Source organism: Podarcis melisellensis, assembly GCF_964234715.1.
Source record: "Podarcis melisellensis genome assembly, chromosome: 6".
Taxonomy (NCBI): Eukaryota; Metazoa; Chordata; class Lepidosauria; order Squamata; family Lacertidae; genus Podarcis; species Podarcis melisellensis.
This window is the reverse complement of record NC_138538.1, coordinates 28,964,930-28,982,008: the sequence shown is the minus strand read 5'-3', so window position 1 is coordinate 28,982,008 and position 17,079 is coordinate 28,964,930. Positions and strand designations below refer to the sequence as shown.

The 17,079-nt window shown below is 44.7% G+C and overlaps 2 protein-coding genes and 1 long non-coding RNA gene across 3 annotated transcripts in view; 2 read left to right on the top strand and 1 right to left on the bottom strand.

Moving 5' to 3' along the window:
- The window catches only part of NECAB3 (N-terminal EF-hand calcium binding protein 3), a 79,736-nt gene that overhangs the window by 15,039 nt on the left and 47,618 nt on the right, over positions 1–17,079 (bottom strand). The window lies entirely within an intron of this gene.
- Positions 2,509–6,691, top strand: LOC309373183. Its single transcript, XR_014169800.1, has 2 exons — positions 2,509–2,956; positions 6,258–6,691. It is a non-coding gene; the product is annotated as an uncharacterized lncRNA (long non-coding RNA).
- On the top strand, positions 9,174–12,443 carry ACTL10 (actin like 10). The gene is made up of 2 exons (XM_081917172.1): positions 9,174–9,338; positions 10,984–12,443. Exon 2 carries the CDS (start codon positions 11,074–11,076, stop codon positions 12,190–12,192), a length of 1,119 nt encoding a protein of 372 aa, XP_081773298.1. The 5' UTR covers positions 9,174–9,338; positions 10,984–11,073; the 3' UTR covers positions 12,193–12,443.

Genomic DNA, 17,079 nt, shown 5'->3' with positions numbered 1-17,079 from the left:
AGTGGTACCTCAGGTTAAGTACTTAATTCGTTCCGGAGGTCCGTACTTAACCTGAAACTGTTCTTAACCTGAAGCACCACTTTAGCTAATGGGGCCTCCTGCTGCAGGAGCACGATTTCTGTTCTCATCCTGAAGCAAAGTTCTTAACCTGAGGTAATATTTCTGGGTTAGCGGAGTCTGTAACCTGAAGCATATGTAACCTGAAGCGTATGTAACCCGAGGTACCACTGTAAATGTTGCTGAAAGACATTCCACCATCCCTGGCCATTGGCCAGGCTGGCTGGGTCTGATGGAAGTTGTAATTCAGCCTCATTTTGAGGGCCACAGGTTTGTGATCTCTGGGTTAAAGGCCTCAATAAATTAAATGTAACGCTACTCAGTTGGTAGAGCATGAGACTCTTAATCTCAGGGTCTTGGGTTCAAGCCCCACATTCGGCAAAAAGATTTCTGCATTGCAGGGGGTTGGGGTCCCTTCCAACTGTACAGTTCTATGATTCTACTACTAATAAAAATAGTAATTTATGGCCCACCCTTTCCCCTTAGGTCCTAGGGTGGGTCAGAACAATTTAAAACAAAATACAATCACTAGAGGGATGTGGGTGGCGCTGTGGGTTAAATCACAGAGCCTAGGACTTGCTGATAAGAACGTCGGTGGTTCAAATCCCTGCGATGGGGTGAGCTCCCGTTGCTCGGTCCCTGCTCCTGCCAACGTAGCAGTTCGAAAGCATGTCAAAGTGCAAGTAGATAAATAGGTACCACTCCGGTGGGAATGTAAACGGCATTTCTGTGCACTGCTCTAGTTCGCCAGAAGCGGCTTAGTCATGCTGGTCAGAAGCTGTACACCGGCTCCCTCGGCTAATAAAGTGAGATGAGTGCCACAACCCCAGAGTCGGCCACGACTGGACCTAATGGTCAGGGGGCCCTTTACCTCACAATCACTAGAATAGGCTGAGTCCTAAACTATGCATCTCAAGTGTCAAAGCCCAGCTTTAAGAGGTGTGCACAGGTCAGCAAACCTCTTGAAGCAAACAATGTAGCGAAGATTTCCTAAAATACTATATGCCTAACTGAGGTGCTACAAAATTCTATAATCGATTGGTTGACCAAAAGCAAGACTGTTGTCTGAAACCAATTCTAAAACATTGTCCTGTTTGTGTCAGCCATCCCCAGTTCAGCTGTTCGCTGGTGGCGGGAAGTTTTATTACAGGAGCCATCATGAAGTCCGACGCAGACAGAACCATTTCTGTGTAGGAGATAAATTACTGAGTAACGTAAGGAGGCAGTGAATAATTAGATACCAAAATGGGGCTCATAAATTAAAGAACAGGAAAGATGCCAGAACTGCACACAATAAGCTGATAGGGGGGGAAAGGGGGGGCATTTTACCAAGGTAAGTATCACCCCAGTGCAATTTCTGTGAGATACCCCATCAGCTGAAAGCATCTGCCTGGTTGCTCTGAACAATGCACTTCCATTTCCATTGAAAGGGAGGAAGAGGGATTTTTGATTCATTATGAGCCAGCACACCGCAGATTAGCAAAAGGCAAACTCCAGTGCACATCCTCTGGCCACAGGAGCTTCCCCCTCTTGTTCCTTTTTGCTTCATAAATATGCTAATTTCCCCTTTCTTCTGCATTCCTTCTTCTTTCAAAATTCCATTTCATGGAGACATGATGAATCTACTTTCCAGCTATCTCTGCTTTGCAAAATTATCTTGGAGAAACAATCATGCAGTGGGGTGGAGAATCTGTCTCTTTGCATGTTTCTAGACAGGTGCTTAATATTGCAAGGAGATCATTTAGATGTTGGATGATTGTTAACAATTTTTTTTTAACATCGATTTTTGCTGGAAAGGGTACATCCAGATTAAATGGGTGAGAAATGCAGGCTGGCATTTTGGTGCCAACCACATCTGGAAGACCCTTTCCCTCATAAATGGAGAAAAAGCAACAAAGAAGATGAAAAGCAAGAAAACTGTAGGTCAGATCTGGTCACATCAGATTGGGTTTATTCAATTTATAAATCACTTCCCACTAAAGTGATTTACAACCAGTAAAAAAAAATACAGCAAAAACCTAAATAAAGAACAAAAAACAGATTCAACAGCACAATACTGTTATCATTAGTGCCTCCCAAATGTCCGAGAAAACAAAAATGCCATTGCCTGTCACTGAAACAATGACAAGGTTGGTGCCACGCAGACCTCCTTAGGAGAGAGCTTTCCATAAATGGGGTGAATGCTACAGAGAATTCCCATTCTCTTCTTGCCACCCTCCAATTCTCTCTCAAAGGGGACACACAGAAAAGGACTGCAGATGATTATCTCAGGGTCCAGAGAGGTTCAGGTGGAGACAGGAAGTTGTTTAGGTATGGTGAGCTCAAGTTGTGTAAGGCTTTCAGGGTCAAAACCAGCACAATGTGAAATGATGCAGGGCCTAACACAGACCTTCTAAACCAGAGGAAGTCAATGCCGTGCCCTCCAAACACTGGACTACAATTCCTATCACCTCTTATCACTGGCCATGCTTGATGGAGGTTGATAGGGTTGCAGTTCAATAACATCTGGAGAACTCCATGTGTTCTGCTTAATTCAAATATATTCCTGCTTCCTGGTTGTTGTGGCTCAGTGACAGAGAACAAAGGGCAAAAGAAGAAGAAAGATCTCAGCCACTGGTGACTGCAAGGGCTTAGCTGTGTATCTCTCAGCCATTGTAAGATTGCCCTATGAACTTGGATGACATCACAATAGCACCTGATGTTAAAGTCCCAACCACAGGAGGGGCTGGTAGCAACATTATCATAGCTGCTTCCCCAGGAGGAGAGCCGCTACCCTGGTGGCATGATGGGGAATAACATCTCCCACAGAAAAATAAAGAAAAATAAGTCTGATAAGTCTGCAGACCAGGACAAGGACAAAAGGGGAATTTTAATTTGCTTGAAAAAAGACAAGTCCACTGTAAGTACCAGTTGATTAGTTGCTCCCCCATATCCTCACCCCCCAAAAACACCAGAAGCTGAGGGTGCCCCCTACACCCTCTTTCTGCAGTCTTGTACAACTGTGTATAATATACGTCCTCCCCCTACACAAGATTTCTCTCCTGCCAAGCTGTTTCTACATGCAGAGATTATGCCATAATGCTGACAAGACTAGCGGTAGCGAATGTGTTGCCCTCCAGATATTACGGGACTACAATTCCCATCATCCTTGACCATGTTACCTGGGACCGATGGGAGTAATTGCTCACCAACACTTGGAGAGCATCATCTTGGCTACCCGTGAACTAGACCCAGGGACCCCAGTGTCACCACCATCTGAAAAGAGACCCGGGAGTGAGTATTCTCAGCACTGCCATCCCAACTGTGGAAGGCTCTCCCCCCGAAAAAGCCACCCGGGGCCTACTTTGCTGTCCATTCAGACCAAAGAAAGACATTTCAAAAACCTTTTCAGGCTTTTCAGACTTCACTGCAGCCTTGTTTCTGGTCTCAAATGTATAACTGTGGATCCTTCACACATACCCCTCCATGTAGGTTGGTGGTGTCACATTCTATAAGTGGTGATGGTAATCTTCAAAAATATTGGAGAGATTTCCAGATATCAGGAGAGTGCTTTTTTGCACTTATCATTTATGGTGGCATAACTGTTCTTTCCATCAGGGTTTCTTTTCTGGCATATTGCTGAGCAACTTCGTTATTACTCAGCTAGTATTTTGAAATGATGTACTACCCCCACCCCTGTGTACCACAAAAATTTTTGACTTTTGTGAAAGATCTGGAATGGATCATCAATATTTGCATTTGTGTGGCATTGTGTAAGCATTGTCTCAGTTTTTGTGTGGAAGGGTTGAGAGACGCCTGTTTTCCTTCCCTCTGATCACTGCGAGCTGTCAGCACGCAAGCTCTGTTCAGAGGAGGGATATATGCAGGGTGAGTCTTTTAAAAGAGGCCCCATAGAACATGTGTACTCTGTATCCACGGGGCCTCTTTTAAAGGACTCACCCTGTATATAGCAAAAGGAATCAATGGGACTGAGTCAATGCACTGCCTATACCTTCAACTATTAGCTGCAGGCAAAATTCCATCACATTGACAAGGTTCACCATAGTTCAAGCAGACATGCAGATCCTCTTCTAATCTCCTATCCTCACACAATATTCCAGCACAACAGGCATTAAAATAAAAATGATAAAAGCTGTGAAACGGCTATCTCAGTGCACATGCTCATAACTCTGACATTTGCTGAGGGACACAAGGGTACTTGAGGGATAGAACTACAGCAGTGGCACTTTTCCCATGAGGGCGCAACTCACCCTTAGTTTGGAAAGCAAACCCTCAAAGTCACTCTCTAATAACTGTGACGTGTGAGCAAAAGTGCAGGCAATCAAGCTACAAATTAACTCTTTAAGAAAGCCAGATCAAATAGCAACAGTGCTATGATAATTGGTAAGTGTGGAAAGGACCTAATTCTTCTCAGTCAGCTCCCGAGAAGAGACATCTATTGACCATCCAAAGGAATGGTCAACCAATGAAGTTGAAGGATGAGAGATTTGCAACAGACAAAAGGAAATCCTGCTTCACACAGCATTTCATTAAATGGTGTATTTAAACAAGATGTGGAGGTGGCTAACATTAAGAAGAGCCTGCTAGATCAGGCCAATGGCCTGATTTGAACGGTAACATATCTTTGCTCCTAATGAAGGTTAGCTAACTCTGGGTTATAGAGATTACAGGGATTTCCCGCTAGTGTGACCTAGAGATTCTTCTGCACTACACACACACACAGGGTTTCCTGTAATGACACAATTTATTTAGTTTTATTCATTTATTTATTTAGTTTTGCAGTTTAGTTTTGCAGTTATACACTTTTGCTGCTTTGTGCTTGCTGTTCCGGCAACTATTTCTTCATGGAGCACCACATTCCCTATTTCACTGCAAGTCTCTCTTCTTTCCCAAATTTTGAACGCAATCAACCTTAACAGGGAACACTATAAAAAGCTGAGACTAAGCTTCCTCAGTTCCACTAGTGCAGGGGTCAGCAAGGCTTACCAGGCATGGGCCAGATCACTCCCGCAGAGATCCTCCATGGGCCAGACCGGCACAGCGTGATGCCGGAAATCGCGTCTGCGCATGTCCGCAGTGCCAGAAATCACTTCTGCACATGCCCAGACACCGGAAATTGGGCCTGCGCAGAAGCAACCTTTGGCATCTGGGCATGCACAGAAGCGGTTTCTGGTACCGCAGACATGTGCAGATGTGATTTCTGGCATCTGGGCATGGGCAGAAGCAATTTCCATAACTGCGGAAGAGAGTCCCCGTGCCACACCAGTTTAGCGCAGTGGGTGGCTCGTTCGGGGGTGGCTTGTGGGCCGGTTAAATGGCCTCCATGGGCCACTTCTGGCCCATGGGCCGCAGGTTGGGGACCCCTGCACTAGTGCATTAGATTTCAGTACTACTGAACACAACATTACAGCAAATCGTCCACTGATCTACCAGTAGATCCCAGTCTACCTCTTGCCCACCCTTACCCTAGATCTGCCCCACCCTTCTAGGCCCCATGCCCCACTCAGGGCAACTTTAAAATTACAATACTACTATATATATATATAGCAACATTAAAGATCTGTTTAAAAAACAATGGCAGTGTTAACAGGTAAAAACGACCTTCATAGTACTTAGCAGGCAAAAATGTGCCAGAATAAAAATGTCTTTACCAGCTAGCTAGCAAATCACAATTCATATCACAAGGTGCAATATTGCTGCAGTCACTTAGAAGACCCAATATCTTGCTGTCATCAACTGTGCCTCCACTACCAGAGAAGGGCAGGTTGGAAAGATGATGGTGATGATAATTTATGTCCCGCCCATCTGTTTCTCATAGGTGGCAATCCCATAGGTACACTGGTCATTTAGGGCTTTAAGGTTGATCACCAACACTTTAAATTGTGCCAGGAAACAAAAGGGCACTCAGTGAGGATGCCGCAGGACAGATCAAACACAGTCCCTCTGGTGCCCACTAACAACCTAGTTGTTGCATTCTGGGTCAGCTGCAGCACCCAGAGACTCTTCTATTCAAAGGCAGCCACTGCAAGAATCACATGAGAAAAATCCAACAGTGTTTAAATATCTGTCCGGAGGCAATAGCTGAGACTATGAGGTCCAATCAAGTGCTTGACTCAGGCTGCAGAAATGGATCAGGGAGAATTCTTGTGCTTGAGGGAGGAAAGTTTCAGTTTATTAGGAAGATTCTGTTTTGCTTACAGGTCAAGGTAGTGCTGCTTCCTCCTCTTGGAAAATTGTCTCATGGCTCCAAAGTCCTCCCCCTCTTCACTCTCCCCCTGGGGAGCAGGGTAAATTTTTGTGGCCGGCAAGAGCCAAGGGGCTACCGTGGAGACAGTCCCAGCAGCCCCTCATTGCCGTTTCCTTCAGCAGCCCGACGAGGAGGAGGAGATGGAGACCACCAGCTGCGGAAGATTCTCACAATGTTTTTCTTGGTTGAGGCTGAAAAGACAGGGCTCAACGCAGACGGGGACTCCACGGTTGCCAAAAATAAAACCAAGAATTGGTACACCATACATCCAGTAGGCATGAGAGGACCACCTGGACTGTGATCAGCAGACATTGCCAGGTCAAGGGTACGGAAACAAAAACCTCCAGGACACAGGAAGGCAATAAACCAAGCTGAGCATCTCGAAAAGGCTGGTCACCTTTAGTGTGTGCTTGAAAGTGGGGCGAGAACAAGGGTCTGTTCTCACGTCCTGCTATCGTGCCGATCACAAGGGCAATGTGAGGTTAAAGTAAGACTTAATGGGTTAAGGCAGAGATGAGGAGCCTCGGGTTTGCCAGATGTTGTATTCTGACTACCATCAGCCCCAGCCAGCGTCACCAGCATGGCCAATGGTCAGGGGTGATGAGAATTATAGTCCAGCAACAACTGGAAGGACACAGGTTCTGTTCCCGGGTTGGATAGTTATCATTGTACAATATTAATGCATGAGCATGCTAGAATCATTCAGGCAATCAAGCCCATCATTGTAAGAGGCAAGCTACACAGGTTCCTTGAGGCTGTCAGCCAGGAAACAGGTATGGTCCTCCTAGAAAACCCAGCAGACACCATCCAAAGAATCCAGAAGAGAAGTAGCTGTAAGATGTTGCACCAGCAATTGCTGATTGGGAACTAACAGTTGTAACATTGCGGAATGTGATGTGTAATAGGGAGAGGCCCCGATTCACCTTAACTATAAGCTATGAGCATTTTGCTTCCTTTGGGTACCTTCATGTTGGTGCCTCATGAGGGAATCAGGCTGTTGTGGGTTCCAAAGCCTGAAAACAGCAGAACAATTGAGGAGAATTCAGTGGCAAGTGGAAAGGCATTTCCACACACCCTGTGGCTTTATTGGGTGTTTTGGAGGGAGAATCATATACACAGAATACCTGCTTACAGAGTACCTGCGAGGATGTCAAAGATTAAGCTCCAGTCCTAGCAGGCACTTTAAGAAGAGGCCTCCCTCTCATCCTCTGAAGGGCCAGTCAACTCATTACAGCATTCGTTGAGAAATAACGATGTATTCTGGAAAAAAATTGGTATGTAGCTTGGGACTACAGGGGCACGGTGCTCCAAACCCACATCCATACTCAGCTCAGATACCATCAATTCACATTTCCATGGGCTTTTATAGTTTGGGAATTCTTATGCTACTGGATATGAGCCATGATAGGTCAAACAGAACTTCCAAGGTTAGAGGCAGGATATATTTGATTTTCTGGATGCTGTTGACAAACAACAGGGCACCCCTGTTATGTCTGGCCTGTGAGCTTGAAATATGGAATTTGCCATATAGCAGGTCAGACTATTTGACATTCTAGTCTAGTACCGTCTACTGACTGATGGTGGCTCTCCAGGGTTTCAGGCAGAAGAGGTCTTTTCCACCATCTGCTATTTGATGGCTTTAACTGGAGTTGCCAGGGATGGAGCCTTATGCACGATAATCACTTGCTGTACCACCGATTTATGGATGCTACCCAGAAATCTTCCCAAAGCATCTTGCTGGCCTTTGTTGGGGACTAGGTGGACCCTTTGCCCATCTAGGCAATCCTTATGGTCTTGCAAATCATCCCACGTTTTTCCTATATGAAGAAGCTAAAAGGGTATTTGACAAATTCATGGTGGATAAGGCTATCAGTGGCTGCTGTTCATGATGGTTACATATTACCTTTGCTACCATAGGTGGCAAGCCACCGTATGCCATTTGCTGGAGCTGGCAGGGAAAAGGAGCAAGAGATGGATATTTCATTTATGTCCTGCTTGCAGGGATCCCAAAGGCATCTGGTTGGCCACTGTGAGACCAGCACACGGAACTAGATGGGCCATTGGTCCGAGCCAGCAGGCTCTTCTTACGTTCTTATATTGTCTATGTGGCTCTTTTAAAAAGGAAATGATTTCAAAATGATAAGTGCAGAAAACAAAACACATTGTTGTGACAGGTATGTTGCTGAATGACAACATATGCAAAAATGTCATGTGTAAGAAGCCTGTAATCTTCACAAAACATAAATATCCTCCATGCTGCCTTCTTTTGAGGCACTTTTGTGGGTCCCTTTGCCCTTTGAGGTTAGATGGGTGGTAAATAGAATAGGGCCCGTTTCAATTACCGAGCCCAGTCTGTGGAATGCCCTCCTTGCGGAAGCGTGTATTTTAGCTCCTGATGGAGATTTTAAAATCAATAATAGTAAAATTGCCCAGTTATTTCCCCATTTTTTATAACTGATTTTCATTTTATGGTATCATTCTGCTGGGATTTATTAGCTTTATACATATTTCTAATCATCTGGAGTTTTTGTTTATTTTAATGGTCTGAGAGGTCATGATGATGTTTCAGAAATGAAGCTAAGCAGATTTGGCTCTGGATGAGAGACCACCTGGAAACCTCATGATCATTGCTCTGAGCTTTGTGAAGAAAAGGAGGGGCACAATGCAAATGAATGAACATAGCTAATGCTACTTGGATTTGACACCAGTGCAGAGCCCACTCCCTTCAAAAGCTTTTCAATGGGGCGATGTTGCCTGGGCATAATGGGAGCTGGGGCTCAGCAACGCCTGGAGGGCCACAGATCACCCACTGCTCCATTGCCATGGAACTGCACATAACAGAACCCAATGAAGTCACAAGAGAAGGAAATCCATGTTAGGAAGGGAAACCACAGCAGGTTCTAAGAATTCCCATCAAAGCTGGGCATTTCCTTTCTTTGGCCATCTCATTCAGGACCTCCCCATTGTCGTGCCAAAGTTTTCTAATATCCAGAGGCTCCTCAGATGAGGTAAACAGGAGGAGACATATGACAAGGTATGAAATCGATTCCACCAACCAACAATGGTCAATGTCAGGAAGGGTTATTATTGATTGTCCGCTGTGGCACTACATGAGGACATTCTAGTTTATTTTATCTTCATTATTTTGGTAAGTGGATGGTGTTTTATGTATGTTCCCTGCCATGAGATTTTAGGATAAAGCGCAAGTTACAGCTATTTTAAATAAAACTCCCAAGAAGCAAGGAAGCTGGGTTTATGGGATGCAAGGGGCTCCAGCTACCCAAATATTTTGGCGGCTGGGGGCTGCACCCCCCAATATTGAGGGGGTCATCACCCCCTGCCACCCCCATGCACCCCAGCCTCTGCCCGGCAGCCCAGGATCCCAGGAGCCAGATGGGGGCTGGGACAAGTGAGGGCAATCTTTGCCTTTGCTCGCCCCAGCCTCCACCTGAGAGGCCAGGAGCCAGGCATAGGCTGGGACTAGCAAGCACAAAGATTGTCCTCCGCATGTCCCACCCCTACCTGGCACATGCTGGGCAGTGTCACATGACCACACCCCCTCAATGTGTGGGGCAAGTTGGCACCCCTGCCAAGAAGGCACCCACTTTCCATGCAAAACCAGTGGAGATGCACCATAAGTGCAACCAAGAAAAGTGCTGGTACCTACTATCTGAGTGGGACTGTCAGGCTGTGAGACCTGTGGGAAGCATGAAATGCACACTGGGCAGCTACAAGCTGCACACATGTCTCTGCTATGCCTTTTCAGAGGGCTGTTCATCTACAAAAAATGTTTCTTATCCTATACATTCTAGCACATTTCCCCCATCACCTTTCTAAAAGACATAAAGTCCAAAAGGAAAAACAAAAGAAAAGTGCACTGGAAAACATGGGATAATAGCCACTAGTTGCTAGTGACATTTAACCTCCACACAAACATATCAGGATGAATATTCAATGAACAGGAAACAGGCTTTATCTCAGTATCTTATTATAACAATGTCTTTATTTCCACAACACTTTCCTATGCAAGCACACTTGGGGTTCTGTAATAAACTGTGAATTCTGAAGTCGACACAATACCATGTCCTTTGGAATGCATCCCATATTAAGCTAAGCCATGGTTAACATAAACCAAGGTTTATAAACCAGCTGCAAACCTTGGTTAATACATAAACCAAAGTTAAGCTGAGGTGCAGGTATGGACAATCAGGCTTAACTGTGCTTAAGTTAAATCAGGGTTTATAAACCATGGCTTAGTGTCACATGCAAACCAGGTTGTGTTTCTACTACTGAGTGCACATACAAGCACTATGTAAGTCCTTAGCATCTGTTCAGTCTTGTCTATGCAGTATTAACGGTTCAGGGCACTAACAAAAACACCAATACACCATAGGGGTCATGATGGTCACGTCACTTGTTATTTATTTTGAGTCCATGAAGAAACACAAAACCTTGGTGTATTGCAGCTCCATGTTTTATCTGATTGCTATGGACTATAGTGCTGCAACCAAAAGGGATCCCAAAGGGGCTTACTCTTGTAAGCAACAATTGTGTTGTGAGATTGTTCAGATATCCTGACTCTGATGCTCAACAGGAATCCTACTTTCACTTCAGCAGTTGACTACCAAGGGAATTCACAGCCTCATTCCTTCTTTACTTATGCTTTGGTTTTTTGGCAGGGTGACAAGAGCTTTTATCTCTCTCCAATTCTGCCAACATAATTCCACTTCCGCAAAGTCAGAAGAGGGCATGAGGAAAGGTGCAACACTATGGGGAAAGTTGCGATTGTGGTAGACAATGGCAGTGCCTTCATTCGATCAGGCTTTGCAGGAGAGGAAAGGCCAAGGATTTCCATGAAGACAACATACTTGCCTCCCACCGATCCAGGGATGACTCAGGATAAACATCTATCTATCTCCTGTAATGTCCATGCCAAAGGCAGCTTCAGAAGATCCCCAGACCATCCAGTTAGGCATGGCATCATAGTGGACTGGGAGGCTATGGAGAATCTGTGGAGCCATCTCTTCTACTGTGGATTGAGAGTGCCTGTTGAGGACCATCCTATGCTGATGAGTGACTCTCCCTCCTGCCCTACTACAAACAGAGAGAAGATGGCAGAAGTGTTTTTTGAGAGCTTTGGTGTCCCAGCTTTACATGTGGCCAACACAGGATTCCTCTCTCTCTGCGCCTGTGGTAGAGTCACTGGACTGAGCGTGGAGGCAGGGGCGGGGGTTTCTCATGTCACTCCGATCCACTCTGGGCAAACCTGGATGGAAGGCACCTACCGACTAGACGTGGCTGGGAGGGCTCTCTGCAAGCACATGCATGCCCTGCTGCTGGAGAGTTCCAATGACCCACAGCTTCTTGGGTCCTTGGATAAAAAGATGGTGGCCCGGCTTACAAAACAGTACTGCTATGTGTCCATGGACTATGAAAGGGATCTTCAAGGCAAGGCTTGCCAGGACCCTGTGAGCGTTCAGATCCCTGATGGGCACTTGTTAATGTTAGACAAAGAACGTATTTGCTGCCCAGAGCCACTCTTCAGGCCACATCTGTTGAGCCAGAACTCCCCGGGACTTCATATCTTGGCTTTCCAAAGTTTGCAGAAGTTTCCAGCTGAGTTTCAAGGAGAGCTCATGCATAATGTTGTATTATCAGGAGGCTCCTCATTGTTTCCTGGCTTTCCAGAGAGGATGTGCAAGGAACTGCATGCCTTGCTTCATGGCAGGGGGCACCCTATAAAAATCCTGGCTTCCCCAGCAAGAGGCAAGGCAGCATGGCTTGGGGGCTCTTTGGTGGCCTCACTCAGCTCTTTCAGTGGCTTTTGGATGAACAAAGAAGACTATCAAGAGCATGGGGCAACTTATGTGCATGAGAAATTCAAGTAGGCAAAGAAAATGCTACGACTAAGATAAGGCAAAGGCATAATGGGGAAGAGAGAAAACAGCAAGAGCACAGTGGCTTTCCAAATGTGATTGTATTTTGTATCCAACCAAAATTGGGTGCTTTGTGTCATATTGATTTCTGCTCTCAGCTCTTTCTCCTTGAAATCAATGGGAGTTAAATAAATGGAGGTCTGATTGTGCACCTAAACTCTCTATGGAAACAGGTTTTTCTTTAGCAAATGGAAGTGGAAATACGAGAAGAGAAAAATGCACGGATACCCATCATTTCTACACTCAAATGGAGAGAAAAGGAATTATCATTCATTACAACATGACCAACTTTACACATTATACATTCTACTTATCTGGTGATTAAAACTTCATACCTGTTGCCAATTTTCTAAGAGAAATGAAGAAATGAAAGCAAAACAAATCAAACAGTGAACCATTAACTCAAATGCAACATAAATGTGCTGCTCCTCTGAAATAGCAGAGAAAATCAAACTTATATTATATTATATTATATTATATTATATTATATTATATTATATTATATTATATTATATTGCATTACATTATATCTCCTTATATATGTAACTACTAGATTTATATTTGTATGAAGATTGCATTGCAGAATCATGGTCTTTCCCATCAGCTGCAAGAAAGAGGGCTCTTTAAAAATAAGGTATCTGTCTGTCACAAGATGTCCTAACTTGATAGCTGAGGACCAAACATAACTGCAAGGCACCTAAAGACAGTCTGCTGTGTTAGGTAACTAACAAAATAAATAAATATAAATTATACTTGGTGTGATTAGCATTTGTTTATTTGTTTATTTGTTTATTGATTATTTATTCATTACCTGCCCTTCATCTTAAGGTCCCAGGGCGGGTTGCAACATTAAAACACAATATCAAAAAACACTTTAAACCAACTTAGAATCACAGAAATAAAGTTGGACACACACACACACACACACACACACACACACACACACACACACACATACACACCTCAAGTGTCAAAAGCAAGGGCTTTTCCTTCAGCATTCTCCAGAAATTATATAATGAATGTGATATTTCACACACAAAATTCTGTTTGCAGAAGATAGCTATTTCAAAAAGTATCCTGTCATTTACATCTGGGTCCCAGCGTCACCTCAACTGTCTTCTTCCAAAGCTCAGCCATCAGGGCCCACTGGGAACTGACCAAGGTCCTGATTTGCCTTGCTCGCCCAATTGCTACCATTTCCCCAGCAGGCCCCAAGCCCAGGATGACTGGCTGTCATCTATTTTATATGTGAATGGGTTGGGCAACTGAAAAGAAGCTGGCTTCTGTGCCCATTCCATCTAGTTTGGTCCTATTACACTTCAGCTTTTCTACCTTATTAGTCTACAGTCATTTCTGTCTCTCAGCCCCACTTCTATTTTCAAGTCTATCCAAAACGTCTGTCGTCATCAAGTCAGATTAGAGATAGGCCCACTTTGTGCACATATGCCTTAATCAAGTCAGAGAAGTGGGTATCCCATTCAAATACCAGGCTCCCTGCTTAGATGTGACCTGTGGGCCATGCCTATTACTATAGGGGAATTGAATCACAGGAAACAGCAGAAATCTATCATGCTCCCCTCCTGCTGAGCACTTTGAATTATCTCTCCAATACATTTGTGTCCAAAATAGAATCCAGTGATACTACTTGTATTATTAAGTTTGAATGCTTTCAGTTCCCATGGAGAAGAACTGTAATCATGAGAGCAGAGACAAAGGATTGTTCAATGTTGAAGACCCCAAAGAGAAGACATTAAGAGCCATTTCCATGTGTGATTTTTTTTTTGTCCTCCCATGGAGATTTGGTTGTACATGGCTTCAGGGCCTTCTATGTGGTAGCTCCCCTCCCCCTCCGATTGTGGAAGTTTCTTCTCATGGGATTGTGTCTCTTCTTTTGGACTCACAGCTGTCCATGGAGGCACAGGTCAAATCTGTGTCCAGGGCAGCTGTTTACCAGCTCCATCTGGTACGTAGGCTGAGACCCTATCTGCCCACGGACTGTCTTGCCAGAGTCGTGCATGCTCTAGTTATCTCCCGCTTGGACTACTGCAATGCACTCTACGTGGGGCTACCTTTGAAGGTGACTCGGAAACTACAACTAATCCAGAATGCGGCAGCTAGACTGGTGACTGGGAGCGGCCGCCGAGACCATATAACACCGGTCTTGAAAGACCTACATTGGCTCCCAGTATGTTTCCGAGCACAATTCAAAGTGTTGGTGCTGACGTTTAAAGCCCTAAACGGCCTCGGTCCAGTATACCTGAAGGAGCATCTCCACCCCCATCATTCTGCCCGGACGCTGAGGTCCAGCGGCGAGGGCCTTCTGGCGGTTCCCTCATTGCGAGAAGCAAAGCTACAGGGAACCAGGCAGAGGGCCTTCTTGGTAGTGGCACCCACCCTGTGGAAAGCCCTTCCAGCAGATGTCAAAGCGATAAACAACTACCTGACATTCAGAAGACATCTTAAGGCAGCCCTGTTCAGGGAAGTTTTTAACGTGTGATTTTACTGTATTTTTGGTTTTTATGGAAGCTGCCCAGAGTGGCTGGGGAGGCCCAGCCAGATGGGCGGGGTATAAATAATAATAATAATAATAATAATAATAATAATAATAATAATAATTCCCCATACTGGCATATTTTCACCAACAGCTAAATACAACATTCATTTGTTCAAGTCTTTGGGAAGGGTGATTGGCACAGAATTATTTATCTCTACTTGCTGGATTGGGCAAAAATTCAATAAACAGGCAAGTAGTTTGGGGCCAAATGGAAATTCAGATCTCCCAATAACTTTTTGAAAGTTTAAAAGCGGACATGGGGGTGGGCAGATGAGATTTGAGTCCTGATGCTTTGGGGTCTAACCCTTTTCCTTGCACCATTTCCCCCAATCAAAACACCCGCAGGAGAAGAAAAACAGGATCCTCATATCTTTTCTTTCCCATCTCCAGCAAGGTTATTAGCGTCATGTCATTTTGATCAGAGAAATGGCTGTCTCCCACTTTAGACACTCTGTTAGGTGTTTTGATCGACCTTCCCAAAAAAGAAAAAGAAAAAAAAAAGATACTGGGAGATCCAGTGATGGCTCACATCAAGTTAGACCTTCCATTTCCCCCTAACAAAGCTTGTCTGGATGGTATTGCTCCAAATCAGCATTTGCCAACCAGACGGCTAGCAGGGACTCATGGGAGTTGTAGTCCAAAACATCTAGAAGTCACCAGGTTGCTCTGAATCCTGGGAACATAGTAATAAATATAACCTCCTGCTTTGCAATCAATGCTGTCTCAGCACTGTATTACATAATGGATTGCGGGAAGACAAGCAGCCCCATGTAAATCAATAAAGAACAGTTAGGTCTTAGCATGGTTTTGCTCAACCTTCCCTGAGAGGTGTGGAAGTTCAGAGTAGCCTTGATGGTTCTCCAAACAAGGCAGCATATCTTCAGGGTTCTTCTGACATCACTTGAGCAGCATGAGATGCAACTTACCCTACGGCTCATCTCCCCTCTAAATGTGGCTAAATGTGACGTACCTTTCTACAGCCCCGCTATAGTGAATAATCCATAAGTGGCCGCATCAATATGTGAAGAAACTTGAACAATGTAAATATCTGAGAGAGACATTGAAAGGGAAATGGGATAGACAGAGCCAGACCAATAGTCCATCTATCTCTGTATTGTTTACACACCTGGCAGTGGCTTTCTGGGATTTCAGGCTGTGATACTTTCCCAGCTGTACCTGGTGACACCAGGGACTGAACCTGGGACTTTCTGGATGCAAGGCAGGTGCTCACCCACTGCGCTAAAGCCCTTCCTTGAATGCACAGGATATTGAATAAGGTTTGGATTAACTCCCTTTTGACAAATAGAAGGGAACTCAGGTAAAATCCATCTGAGATGCATCACTTTAGAGGACTCTAGGACCACCTGAAGGAAGACGCCTGTGTGACAGCCTAATATAATGCCTCCCCATTTGGGACCTTTAGCAGCATACATTATTGATCTGCTGCTGCATTGTTGAGCCCCTGCCATTTTCTCTCCAGGATGGAATCCTTCCAGGATCCAAATGTCTCTCCTTCCTTCTCCATCAGCACTGGGAGCTTTTCACATTGAGCAACCTTTGCAACCATACAGCCTGGCATAATGAGATGCGTTTTCTCCTCTTCCTCTGCCTACTGAGACTCCTGCTGAGGCAAGCAGAAGCTGATGCTACCTTAGCCTATTAATACTTTCCCAGATAAAGCACCTCCATACTGGGAGGGCTGCACCTGTTGAATTTTTGCCCGTCATCCTGCTGTTAAACAACCTCTTCTAGAAGAAAAGTCAGCAACCCTGTTTTGAATCTTTCATTTAATTGGCAACCTTCTGGTCTAAACATTTGGGCTTTTTTATAGCAACTAAGGAACTTTCTTTTAATTTTCTGAGATGATTTAAATTTTTGACATGCAGCTCCTTAAAGAGTGCATAGCCAAGCACATATATTGATGTGGCTCATACGTTAACTGAAGGAAGATCGTGGAAGGAAATTTTCCAGCCTCTCTGGTCTCTCTGGAGGGTCAAGTCTGCCAGTTCTCTTCCTGTAATCCCTCCCTCCGTCCCAGACTTTTAACAGGCAACAATTTAGCAGGTAAAGTGTTGTTCTAGAATAGGGATGAGGTGATATGAAAAGTCCAATGAACTGAACTTCTGCATTGCAAACAATAGTGCAGAAGCCCTGTGAGGAAAAGAACAGTTGGCAACACCTCTGCCCTTCACAAAGAACACGGTCCTCAGTTAAATTCACCCTAGTTTTAGGAAATATTTCAGGTCTACTTAAAACCTCATTTTCACCCAGAAAAAAAAAGAAAT